This window comes from Hevea brasiliensis, chromosome 4 (assembly GCF_030052815.1).
Source record: "Hevea brasiliensis isolate MT/VB/25A 57/8 chromosome 4, ASM3005281v1, whole genome shotgun sequence".
Taxonomy (NCBI): Eukaryota; Viridiplantae; Streptophyta; class Magnoliopsida; order Malpighiales; family Euphorbiaceae; genus Hevea; species Hevea brasiliensis.
Genome location: NC_079496.1, coordinates 98,506,089 through 98,519,130, shown reverse-complemented (window position 1 = coordinate 98,519,130; position 13,042 = coordinate 98,506,089). Strand labels below are relative to the sequence as shown.

At 35.2% G+C, this 13,042-nt stretch overlaps 1 protein-coding gene across 1 annotated transcript; it reads right to left on the bottom strand.

The window, feature by feature from the left end:
* Window positions 1-816: 816 nt before the first annotated feature.
* On the bottom strand, window positions 817-1,179 carry LOC131179471 (uncharacterized). Its single transcript, XM_058146324.1, has one exon. It carries the CDS (start codon window positions 1,177-1,179, stop codon window positions 817-819), a length of 363 nt encoding a protein of 120 aa, XP_058002307.1.
* Between the last annotated feature and the right edge of the window lie 11,863 nt (window positions 1,180-13,042).

Below are 13,042 nucleotides of genomic sequence, written 5' to 3'. Positions count from 1 at the left end.
TTAGGGTTTCAAGCTTGGTTGTAAGCTTTAATGAAGGAACAAAGTAAGAGAGAAATGGAGAGAGAGTGGCCAGCTCATATGTTAAAGAAGAAGATGACTTTTTAAGTGATATTTATCTTATGTAATTAATATTTATATTAATTTAATTGATAATGGCAAAAATTGTAATTAGGTGAAATGGCAATCTTGTAAATATTTGAACATCCATCATCATTGGATTTTGATTTTTATAATCCTAATTAATTAAATTAATCCTACATTATTAACTTAATTACTCTCACTTTAGGTAAATGTTAGACCTTTAATTTGAATTGATCTAATTTTTCTCTTATCGGGTTTATGTTCATCTTTTTCATAATACCCGATAAGTCCTAAATTTCATTTCTCTCCATAGCTTTTAATTTACTTATTTGTGCTTATTACTTTTCATTTTCTTGACTTATTAATTCATAATAATATCTTATTTAAATTTTAATTAAGGGTCTTACAAGGTCCTACATGAGTTTGGAGCAGTAACTGAATCCACAGTCGCTTCCCAATAGGGTTACTCATCGCCGGTACTTGTGCTTATTTAACTGATTTATACTTCATTTTTTTTTATTTTTTTTCAACCTTAATTGATCTTTATTTAATTTAATTATGACTCCTCACTCTAGTTTAAGTGTGGTTCCTGACATTTTAGCTGTTCGAACATACTTTAGTCTCCAGAATAGGGGAATGTGTGGAACTGCTTATAATGAGGATGTTACAGTTCTTCCCCTCTAAAAAGAAATTTCATCCAAGAAATTTACCTAGCATAAACAACTGAGGATACTGCTACCTCATCATCTCTTCGTTTTCCCAGGTAGCTTCCTCCATGTTATGGTGTCTCCAGAGCACCTTCACTATTGGAATCTGCTTGTTCCTCAATTCCTTGATCTCCCGAGCTAAGATCCTTACTGGTTCTTCCTCATATATCAGATCCAGGTGCATAACAATCTTCTCTGCTGATATAACATGTGAGAGATCTGATCTGTATCTCCTTAGCATCGAAACATAGAATACATTATGAATCTTATCCAGCTCTGGTAGTAAAGCTAGCCTATAGACTATCGTACCCACACGTTTAATTACTTCGTATGGACCGATAAACCTAGGGCTTAACTGACCCTTCTTCCTAAATCTTAGCCTTTCTTCCATGGTGACACCTTAAGGAAAACTTTATCTCCAACTTTATATTCTATGTCTTTTCTTTTTAGATCTACATATGACTTCTGTCTGTCTGAGGTAGCTTTCAAACTAGCTTTGATCACTTTTACCTTCTCCTCAGTTTGTCTCACCAAATTTGGTCCTACCATCTTATCTTCACCCAATTTTGTCCAGCATATGGGTGTTGTACACTTCCTCCCATACAGTTCTTTAGAAGGGGCCATCTTTGTCACACCCTACTCCCCTATAAGATGTAACATGATCCCGTAGTATACCTAATGAATTACCATACTTCGCCTACCGATAACGCATTAGATATACTACAAAGGATTTTAAAAACAATTTTTTGTGAAATTTAAATCATCGATTAAAATCTGTTATAAATTTTTTTTTTTCAAAATTTCGGCAAAGTGCCGGCTGTATTTTGAGAAAATAATTCTTCAATCCTGCAAAAGAAAATGCTCCCAATATGTTTTCTCAAATACAACTCCAATAAACTTTATTTCAATTCACAATTCAATTCTCAATACATAATCAATTCATTTTCAAACTAATCTCATCATGAAGAAATATTTCATTGATTATAAGACTCAAAATTTATATTACAAAACTATTCAAGTAAATGAAATCTCAAATTTACATTTACAATAATTTACATTTAATTACATACCAAAATATTTTACAAGAGTTTTTATACAACTGCTCAAATAATTTACATACATATTATTACATGCATACATCAAAACCTATGTACATGGGTATACCTATAATATACCTGGAGCTGAACTGAAAGTGTCTTCAAAGAAACTTACTCACTACTCTATGCTCTTCTTACCTGCGATAGCATACAAAGCTATCGCTGAGTGGTGAACTCAGTGGTGCATAACTATAATTTAAAACATAGTACAATATACATTGACAAAATTTACATTAAATAATTTGGAAATCTGAATACTCATCAAATTTTATAACTCAAAATATTCATTGCCAATAATATAAATCATTTGTATAAAATGACTTCGATCATGAAATTCAATTTATCAAATCATAACTAACCATTTAGGTAATTCCAACAAAATCAATTATACATAAATCATAATTGAAATCACAATTCTTTACCATTCAAAAGCCATTCTGTATCTCAAAAATCATTCTGTATCTCAAAAATCATTCTGTATCTCAAAAATCATTCTTTATCTCACTAACTATGCAAGAATAATCCGAAAGGGCCATATTCGATGTGATTCTAACTCCCTATGGTCGGGGAGGTCGAATCATCGTGCACAGTACCATCACAATAATGAATTTCCGCAAGGGCCATAATGATAAAATAAACTTAGATCTAACCTCAAATCAGAGGAAAATCTAAGCCTGTGCACGTACCATGGTAATCAAAACACAACTAACTCCATTGTCTTCTCAACAAATGAGAGAGATGGGTAATAACCTAGTCAAGCATCTATAGTGAGATATAAAATAATATCACAATCCTTTTAGTGAGCATAAATCACAATATAATTTGATTCAAATTCAATTCCAATATCCAATAATTTTTATGCTCATCACAATTCAAATCATAAATTTACATTTTTCCATGAAAATTACCATCACAATTCAAAACATGTTCTATCACAATTTTCCAAAACATAATTTATTCAATCCATAACAATGCTTAATACTGTGGAAATACCATTTCACAAAGCTAAATTCATACATACTATAACAATTTTCAATAATCATTGAATTAAATCCAATGCTTGTTAAACATAATACATAAGAAAAGTATGTCATTTAATCATATGAAATATTCAAACAAAATCAGTTAAAAACTAGTTGTGTACAAACCTCTGATAACTGTTTCTTGGCTCTGACTCAGTGTCTCCTTCCCCTTCCCTGAGTCTTTGCTAACTGAGAAACACAATTTGAAGTGTTTCAGTACTCATTTAAACTGTCTCTAAGAATAAGGTTCAATAATTAATTTGTCGAATTCTATTATTTCCTTAGTCAACCTAATATGTCGACCCTCTATGCGTTCTAGGTAAATTCGGTTTTAATGTCACTAATATGTCACATTCAATAGTCTTTTAGGGTTGGTACATGTTACTAAATTCATTTCCATGTATCTTGCATTTTCTTGCAATTTGCTGGATTCCGGGATACTAGTTTGACCTAGCTGGACGACCTAGTTCCCTCGGTTTTCAAGTTTCGGTCAAAACTACAAACTTTTAGATCTATGTCTTATGGAACGCGGGGCAAATTTTCAGGTCATTCTGAGTTATGTAGACCAAGTTATGGTCATTTTACTATTGCTGGTCAAATTGCACCAAAATTGGTCATTTTAGGTCACTTTAGGTCATTTTAGGTTCGGCCAGTTTTTGGATCCGAACTTGTGCAAGCTGTTTGACTTGGTTATGGTCATTTATGGGCTTTGGTGACTTCATAAGACTTGTAGATATGGTTCTTAACTATTCATGGTTAAAATTTCAGGTCAATTGGACCTGTTTTGAGTGAGTTATGGCCTAAACACTAACTGCTGCCCAAATGGTCAATTTTCAGGCCTTACTTGCACTTAATCCGGATTTGGTCATTTTTCAAGCTACCTTGCAAGCAGAATTTTGGCAAGTTTTCTTCATGAAAGTTGGCAAATTTTGTGCCTAGTTTCACCTCCAATTGTTCTCATACCAATTGGAGCCACACAATTAATGTTCTAGGCCTAAAACACAAACTGCCTTATTGAAATTCTTGCATACACATCAAGCATCACTTTTAACACTTACCAAACTTAACATTCAAACCAATTCTGGTTGTACCACAACCTAAACATAATTTATAACATATTATAGGTCATTTTGGCAGCTTACAATTACATTCAACATACACCAACAAGTGCAGAATTTTTCAATCCAACTTACAACAATTCAATCACCTATTCATGCTCATTTACATATCCCACTTCACACCACCATACACACACTCAAACTGCCATAACAACCAACACATTTTAACATCATTATTCCATAAACCAAACATGAATTCCAGCATTCTTCAAGAGTTGGCAAACTGCCACAATGGTACACTTACATTCTATTACTTTCCAAGCTTTAAATCTCATTTTACATTTACATATACTAAGTATACATTATCCAAACAATTTCCTACACAATATACATTTAATCAATCATTTAATTCACTATTTACAAGCACAATTAAACTGCCTTCAAGGTGCTTCCATGGCTGCCAAAAGTGCACATTCCCATTCAACATCAAAACTCAAAAATTTCTCCATAAATCAAACACCCATAATATCCTTACAAACTTTAACAAAGCAATAATCAAAAACTCAAACTTATCTATTGTTGGGACTTGCTAAATCTTTACTAAAACTTCTTAATATTGGTATCTACTTCTTCCTTGTGAAGTGGGGATAAACTTTGATGAAGAAACCTAGGAGTTTGGAGGTGAAATGAAGGAGAGGATGAGGTTCCTTCAAGCTTTGGCCATGGAAGTTTTTAGGGAGTTCAATTCGGCATGTGTGAAACAAATGAAGAAGATGAAGTTTTCAGATTGTGTAGCAGATTTACACCTGCCCTTTTTGTGTTTAATTTATTCCATAGTGGTCCACTTACACAAAACTAATTATATTTTATGTTTAAATGTGATAATTAGTCAATTTGCCCTCCATTTTTACTATTTACATTAGGTACCCCTGAATTAATTTTTCATTATATTTTCCAAGTATAATATTATTTATTTTCAATGGACATTTAGGTCAAAAGACAATTCGGGGTGTCAAATGACCACAATGCCCCTGTTTAAGTTGCATTCCCGATTTTTCAGTAATACCGGGTTTTATCTGTTTTTCAATTTCTCACTTTTCTTTGTACTAATTATTTAATTTTTCTTTGATATTTCTAATGATATTTATACTTCAATAAATTTTTATTTGAGTCCTAAAAATATTTTCCAGGGTTCCCCGCAGTCCAGGGCTAGTCAACGGTCCACGCCGTGACTTCCCCGTGCGGTCACCCATCGCTAGGGTTTCCGGCTCGCTTAACTTGGTTGCATTTCTTTACTATTATTTTTCCTTTGTTTTTCTTGTATTTTCCATTCTTGTATTTCATTATTTAATGTCTCCTCACTCATATCGAAGTGTAGTTCTAGGCATCCTAGCTGTCCGGACAACACTGATCAGAGGAACAGTAGAACGCATTACCGAACATAGGGGTGTTACAATCTTAATACTGGCCTGATAACTAATGTTATATACAAATTCTGCCAATGGGAGATACCTATCCCAATTTCCTTCAAATTTCATAACACAACTTCTTAACATATCCTCTAGTATCTGGATTATTCTTTCTAATTGCCCATATGTCTTAGGATGAAAAGCTGTGCTGTAATGTAGTTGTGTACCCAAGGCTTCCTGTAACTTCTTCTAAAATCTGGATGTGAACTTCGAGTCTCTATCTGATATCATTGACACTGGAACCCCATGTAACCAAACTATCTCACTTATATACAATTTTGTTAACTTCTCTAGTGAGTAGTTGGTTCTAACTGGCAAGAAGTAAGCTGACTTCGTCAGTCTATCTACTATTACCCATATTGCATCATGCTTTTTTTGTCTGAGGGTAGACTCACACATTCAATTACTTCATATGGACCGATAAACCTAAGGCTTAACTTACCCTTCTTCCCAAATCTAAGCACTTTCTTTCATGGTGACACCTTGAGGAAAACTTTATCTCCAACTTCATATTCTATGTCTTTTCTTTTTAGATCTACATATGACCTCTGTCTGTCTGAGGCAGCTTTCAAACTAGCTCTGATCACTTTTGCCTTCTCCTTAGTCTGTCTCACTAAATCTGGTCCTACCATCTTATCTTCACCCAATTCTTTCTAGCATATGGGTGTCTTGCACTTCCTCTCATACAGTGCGTTATAAGTGGCCATCTTGATACAGGCTTGATAACTATTGTTATATGCAAATTCTACCAATGGGAGACACCTATCCCAATTTCCTTCAAATTCCATAACACAACTTCTTAACATATCCTCCAGTATCTGGATTATTCTTTCTGATTGCCCATCTGTCTGAGGATGAAAAGCTATGCTGTAATGCAGTTGTGTACCCAAGGCTTCCTGTAACTTCTTCCAAAATCTAGATGTGAACCTCAAGTCTCGATCTAATGTGATTGACATTGGCACCCCATGTAACCAAACTATCTCATTTATATATAATTCTGCTAACTTTTCCAGTGAATGGTCGGTTCTAACTGGTAGGAAGTAAGCTGACTTCATTAATCTGTCTACTATTACCCTTACTGCATCATGCTTTTTCTATGTGAGGGGTAGACCACTGACAAAATCTATCGTGATATGATCCCATTTCCATTTTGGTATAGTTATAGGCTGTAGCAAACCTGATGGAACTTGGTGCTCTGCCTTAATTTACTAACATACTAAGCATTTGGTCATATAATCAACAATGTCCTTCTTCATATTAGGCCACCAATAAAAGGGCTTCAAATCATGATACATCTTTTTACTCTTGGGGTGCATAGCATAGAAGCTGCTATGTGCCTCTTTCAGAATGTTTTTCTTCAATTCTTCATCATCCGGTACACACATTCTTCCTTCTTAGTACAAGCACCCATATTCTTTTATCTCATATTCAGTCTCCTTATCTCTTGCTTATAATAATTGCCAGGTTCTCATCTTGTTTCTGTACCTCTTGCACTTGCTGTAGCAAATTAGGCTTCACTTGTAACTCAATCACAATAGCTCCATCTTGTGCTAAAGACAAATGGACATTCAATGATCTTAAAACTGCTATGGACTTCCTGCTCAGAGCATCTACTACTACGTTTTCCTTCCCAGGATGATACTGAATAACACAATCATAATCTTTTAAGAACTCAATCCATCTTCTCTGCCTCAGGTTGAGTTCCTTCTGAGTTAGCAAATATTTAAGACTTTTATGATCTGTGTAGATATAACACCTTTCACTATACAAGTAATGCCTTCATATCTTCAATGAAAACATAATTACCGCTAATTCTATATCATGAGTAGGGTAGTTCTTTTCATCTGGTTTTAGCTGCCTGGAAGCATAAGCAACCAGCTTTCCTTCTTGCATTAGAACACACCCAAGCTCATTATACGAGGCATCACTGTAGACCATAAAGTCTTTCCCTGATATTAGTTGTGTCAACACCAGTGCCTCTATAAGCGTAGCCTTCAATTTCTCAAAACTGGCTTGGCATTTCTCATTCCAGTCAAACTTTGCATTTTTATGCAGTAGCTTAATAAATGGAGCTATTATAAGGGAAAATTCTTTCACAAATCTCCTGTAGTAGCCAGCTAACCGCAAGAAGCTTCTTACTTCTGTTACATTCTTAAGTGGCTTCCATTCCACTATGGCTTCTATCTTCTTGGGATGCACTCTAATCCCATCAGCTAATACTATGTGTCCGAGGAAGGAAATCTCATTCAACCAGAATTCACATTTGGACAACTTAGCATACGGCTTTTTCTCCTTTAAAGTTTGTAATATAATCCTTAGATGATCATCATGCTCCCTCTGATCCTTGGAATACACTAGTTTATCATCAATGAAGACCACTACAAACCGATCCATATAAGGATGAAAGATACGGTTCATAAGGTCCATGAATGTTGGTGGTGCATTAGTCAACCCAAACCGGGTCCTGAAAGCAGTTTTAAGCACATTCACCTCCTTTACCCTCAGCTGATGATATCCCGATATGAGATCATTCTTAGAGAAAACACCTGCTCCCTTCAATTGATAAAACAGATCATCTATTCAGGGCAAAGGATACTTATTTTTCACTGTCACTTTATTCATTTGCCAGTAGTCTATACACAATCTTAATGTCCCATCATTCTTCTTTATAAACAACATTGGAGCTCCCCATGGTGACATGTTAGGGTGTATAAACCCCTTATCTAGCAACTCTTGCAACTGGATTTTCAACTCCCTTAATTCTGTGGGTGCCATCCTATAAGGAGCAATCGATATTGGTGTTGTACTCTACATTACTTCAATGGCAAACTCTACTTCTCTTTTTGATGGTAAACCAGGCAATTCTTTTGAAAATACATCTGGAAAGTCACATATAGTAGGTATATCTTGGAGACCAAACCTGACCTTCCTGGTATTAACTACATGTGCTAGGTATGCTTCACAATCCTTTCTTATCAGTCTCTTTGCAATAGTGGCTGATATGATGTTAGATAGATAATCTGTCCTTTCACCCACAATAGTGATTTCTTCATTATCAGGAGTCTTCAATGTAATTCTTTTTAAATGGCAATCAACTGTAGGTTAGTGATGTGACAACCAGTCCATCCCTAAGATCACATTAAACTCATGAAAAGGCAGTTCAATAAGGTTTGTCAAAAACTCATACTCCTGAATCTTTAAAGGACAACCCCTATAGACCTTATTCACCAGTACACTATGGCCAATGGGATTAGTGACCAAGATATCTTGCTCGGTCTCATCTATTTGAATTTCCCTTTTCACAGGTAAGGCAATATAAATGTAGGAATGCGTGGATCCTGGGTATATCAATGCATGTACAGATATATCATAGAGTGAGAATGTACCCCAAATCACATCTAGTGCATCCTACTCCTCTTGAGCTCTCATAACATAGGTATGCACTGGTGCCCTAACCTCTGGCCTCTCCATGGTCTCAGAAGCAACTTTCTGTGAAATGCTCGTTGCCTCTATCTTGCCAGGTCTCCTACCTTTTTGAGCTGTATGTACAAGTCTCTCTTTCTGTGCTGGAGTGGCAGAAATACTCTTCTGAGGAAATCTCTCTAGAAGTGATCTATAGCCCTACATTTGAAATAATCCCCAGTCACATACCAATACTCTCCTCTGTGCCTCTTACTGCGGTGACCACATATAGCTGGAGCTACTCCCCTGGCTACTATCCCTAGGGAACTCACTATTGATACTGCTGATTGGCCCCTCCTGGGCATAGGTTGTGATTTGGGTCTCTGAGGCTAGCTCTGACTCTGGCTTGGGCCCTGAGGTCCCCTGGGCCTCTTACTGGCTGTAAATGAAGAGCTAGATTACCCCGGGCCTATCTTATATTGTCTATCTCAGTGGTTCTGCTCATTATCTCTAACCATTTCTACATTCAGAGCTGCCTCTACCATCTGAGAGAAGTTTGTAATCCGCAGTGCTGTGATGTGAAGCTTCACATTATCATTCAATCTGTCCTCAAATCTATGGCATCTGTCGACCTCTGTGGGTGCCACCTCGCAGGCATATCGGCTCAACCATATAAATTCCCACACATACTCTGATATTGTAAGCTGCCTCTGCCCCAGATTAATGAAGTCCCTCCTTTTGGCCTCCAGGTATATATATCTGATATATTTCTTCCTGAACTTAGGCAAAAAGTACTCCCATGTGACTGTTGCAAGCTGCACTATCCTGGATACAGTGTCCCACCACTAGTAGGCATCCTCCTGCAGAAGGGAGACTGCACCTTTTAGGTTCTGCTCTGGGGTGTAGTGTAGCTGCTAAAGAATCCTTTGTCCTCTCTAACCAATATTTAGTAGCTGCAGGATCATCCTCTTTCTTTCCCTTGAAGTACACTACCCCATACTTTCTAAGTTTCTCCAAATGGGACTTTTGTGGAGGCTGAGCTTATGGGATGGCTCCTGTCATCTGTCTGAAAAAATTAGCCATCTGCTGAAAGAAAGCTTGCTGAGGTTGTGTAGGCTCTCCACATGCCTATGCAGTGAGCTCTTCCCTACCTCTACCATCATCTCTAGCAGGGACATGACTTTCCACCTTCTCCTTAACTGCCCTTTGTGATTCAGACTCCATTATGTAACCTAAATAGACAGGAAAATAGATCTGCATTAGTGTCACCTCGACTCATAATGGATGTAATGCATGACATGCAATCTATGTTCTTTTATCTATCAAGGTCTAGGAATGCCTAATCCGTGCTCTGATACCACTAAATGTAACACTCCCTTACTCAGTCTACTGTTTAGCCAAGAAAAGGACTGCCATATCCTGTGCCAAAGCACCTAATCTTATCTTTATCAATTTGGGATTAGTTATATTTCATTATAACTTAAATTCAAGAAATTTTAACGGAAAAACTGTAAGAGTTTTCCCATATTATTAACGTTTGACCTGTTAAATCATTAACCTGTTTAAATCATCTCAAATAATATAATCTCAATTTGTATCAATCCAACATCTTAATCAAATTTCATATTCATTCACATAATCATTTCTATTCATGAATTTCCTTCATTTCAATGATTTACATAATGTACATATTTGTCATACAATTGAAAATTTAATTACATCATTATTTAATTACATCATACATAATCATGGACTGCTGTGGGCATTCTATACCGAAAATGAAATACTGAGATGACACTGTTCACTATTGCAGATTCCACACTGTTCACTACTGGGTTTTATCTTATAGACCTGCGCGAGGAAAAACCATCACGCTAAGCATTTCTACTTAGTGGTGCACTAATAGAATGAAAGTACAATATACAAATAAAAGTAATAATTTCATACTTGAAGTAATATAAGAAAATGCACATTTAATTTAATCATGAATCCTTTAGAAAAAATATAAAATTTGTAATATCAACATTTTGTGTTGTTAATTCATTATTTAATCACATAATAATTTTAATCATCTTTCATAGATGGTTTTCTTGTTCCCTCATGTTTACACATTTTTATAACCTTTGGAAACATTTATTTTCTTGAGGATCTTTTTTTTTATTTTTCTTTATCTTGATATTCAACTTTTTTGATTTATTTCAGTGCCCTAGTAACCTTTAATAAGCCTATTTAGACTGGATATGCGGGTTATACTGGCGCTAGACACTCGATGCCTCGGGCCGTTATACCGTTGAACACATCGATGCCTATCGGGTATGCTATGTAATTAGGCATCAAAGCCAGCAAAGTAAACATGAACAAATGAAAACCACATCGAACACTCAGTGCCTGCCAATCTATCTAACCCTTACACTACTGTCTAGGTATACTTAGACTAATTATCATTGTTAACAATTCAACATTCTCAATATTTCATCATTATGCCGTCATTTCATTCATTGTGGAAGCATAGGTCCCAAACACAATTTCACAAGTCATTCATTTAAATCATGCCATTGGCATTAAATACCATTCACAATTTAAGCCATTATGTTGACATTTCATAATTTCTATATTTATTGCCTCAAATTCTTTAACAATTTTGACCAATGTATAGGTGAAATTAGTTCATACCTTCTTCATAAGATTTGTAGATCTATGTTTTATGTTTATTTTGGCTTTGGAATCACTTAATTTCCATATGTGTAATTCAAGTTATAGCCATTTCACCAAAACTGGTCAAGTGACCAATTTCCAGTTTTAGGGCATTCCAGAATCCAGGGAAATTCTAAACCCATTTTATCAAGCCATTTTGGATAGGTTACAGTTATAATTTAGCATCATGTTCTTCATATAAATTGTTCTCCTATGCTTTAGGATTACACGAGTTCAAGAATCACTCAATTTGGGATTTTTTAGAGTAAGTTATGGTTAAATTTCCAATCCTGGTTCACGGATGCAATATCCTGTGATTTCCAAGTTTTTAGGTTTTAAGGTCAGTTTTGCACTCAACATTCAAGTGTCTTACACCCAGAATTTGGACACAATCTCTGAAACAAAGTTGTAGGCCTATGTGTTAGGTTTCCAGATCATTTTAAATCATCTCAATTGGATTTATACAATGGGAGTTATGCCTTATTTACTACATGGAGGTCGCAATGTAATTTATTGGAATTGTAGGAAATTCCAGATTCAGCAATTCTAAATTTCTCTAGCAATTTAACAAAGTTACCCTAGAAATTTGGTGTGGGTCAAAACAAAAAAGTTGTAGGTATAGGTTTCAACTTTAATTTGCATTTGGTTTCACAACAATTGAAGTTGTATAACTCAAGTTATGAGCATTTGAACACACTGGACTCAAGCTGTCCAAAACCAGTTCTAAGGCACAACACTGTAGTCACTCAAATAGGTTTGCCATGTCATTAACATTTCACAACAATTACATATCCAGTAGCCTTAATTTAGGCATAAACACATCAAATAGGTCACAAAAGTTGAAAACCTAAATTTCATGAAACGCTAATTCAATTTGCCATAAACTTCAAAAACAATAAGTTCCATAGCACGAATCTTGTGCACAAGCTTCAATTAACTTCAATTTAGCTTCTAATTCAACCAAAAATTTGCTCTTCTAACTTGTCTTCACCTAACCAAATTTCCCTCTTTCATTACAATCCATAACTTCAATTAATTCAAAAGAAAATCTCACAATCAAGCTTCGAATTCATGAATTCACCATTAACTAAGCTTAGAACATGGCTTACCTTAATTTGGTCATACTTCCTCTTCACCAAAACTTCCAAATTCCTTTAATTTCTTGTGTGCTTTCTTCAAATTGGAGCTCAATACCAAATTTTCTCTCAATTTCCTATAGGATTAGTGGAAGAATTTTAGGGTTTCAAGCTTAGTTGTAAGCTATAATGGAGGAACAAAGTGAGAGAGAAATGGAGAGAGAGTGGCTGGCTCATATGTTAAAAAAGAAGATGAATTTTTAAGTGATATTTATCTTATGTAATTAATATTTATATTAATTTAATTGATGATGGCAAAAATTGTAATTAGGTGAAATGGCAATCTTGTTAATATTTGGACATCCATCATCATTGGATTTTGACTAAGTAAATAATTATGTTTAATTTTTATAATCCTAATTAATTAAATTAATCC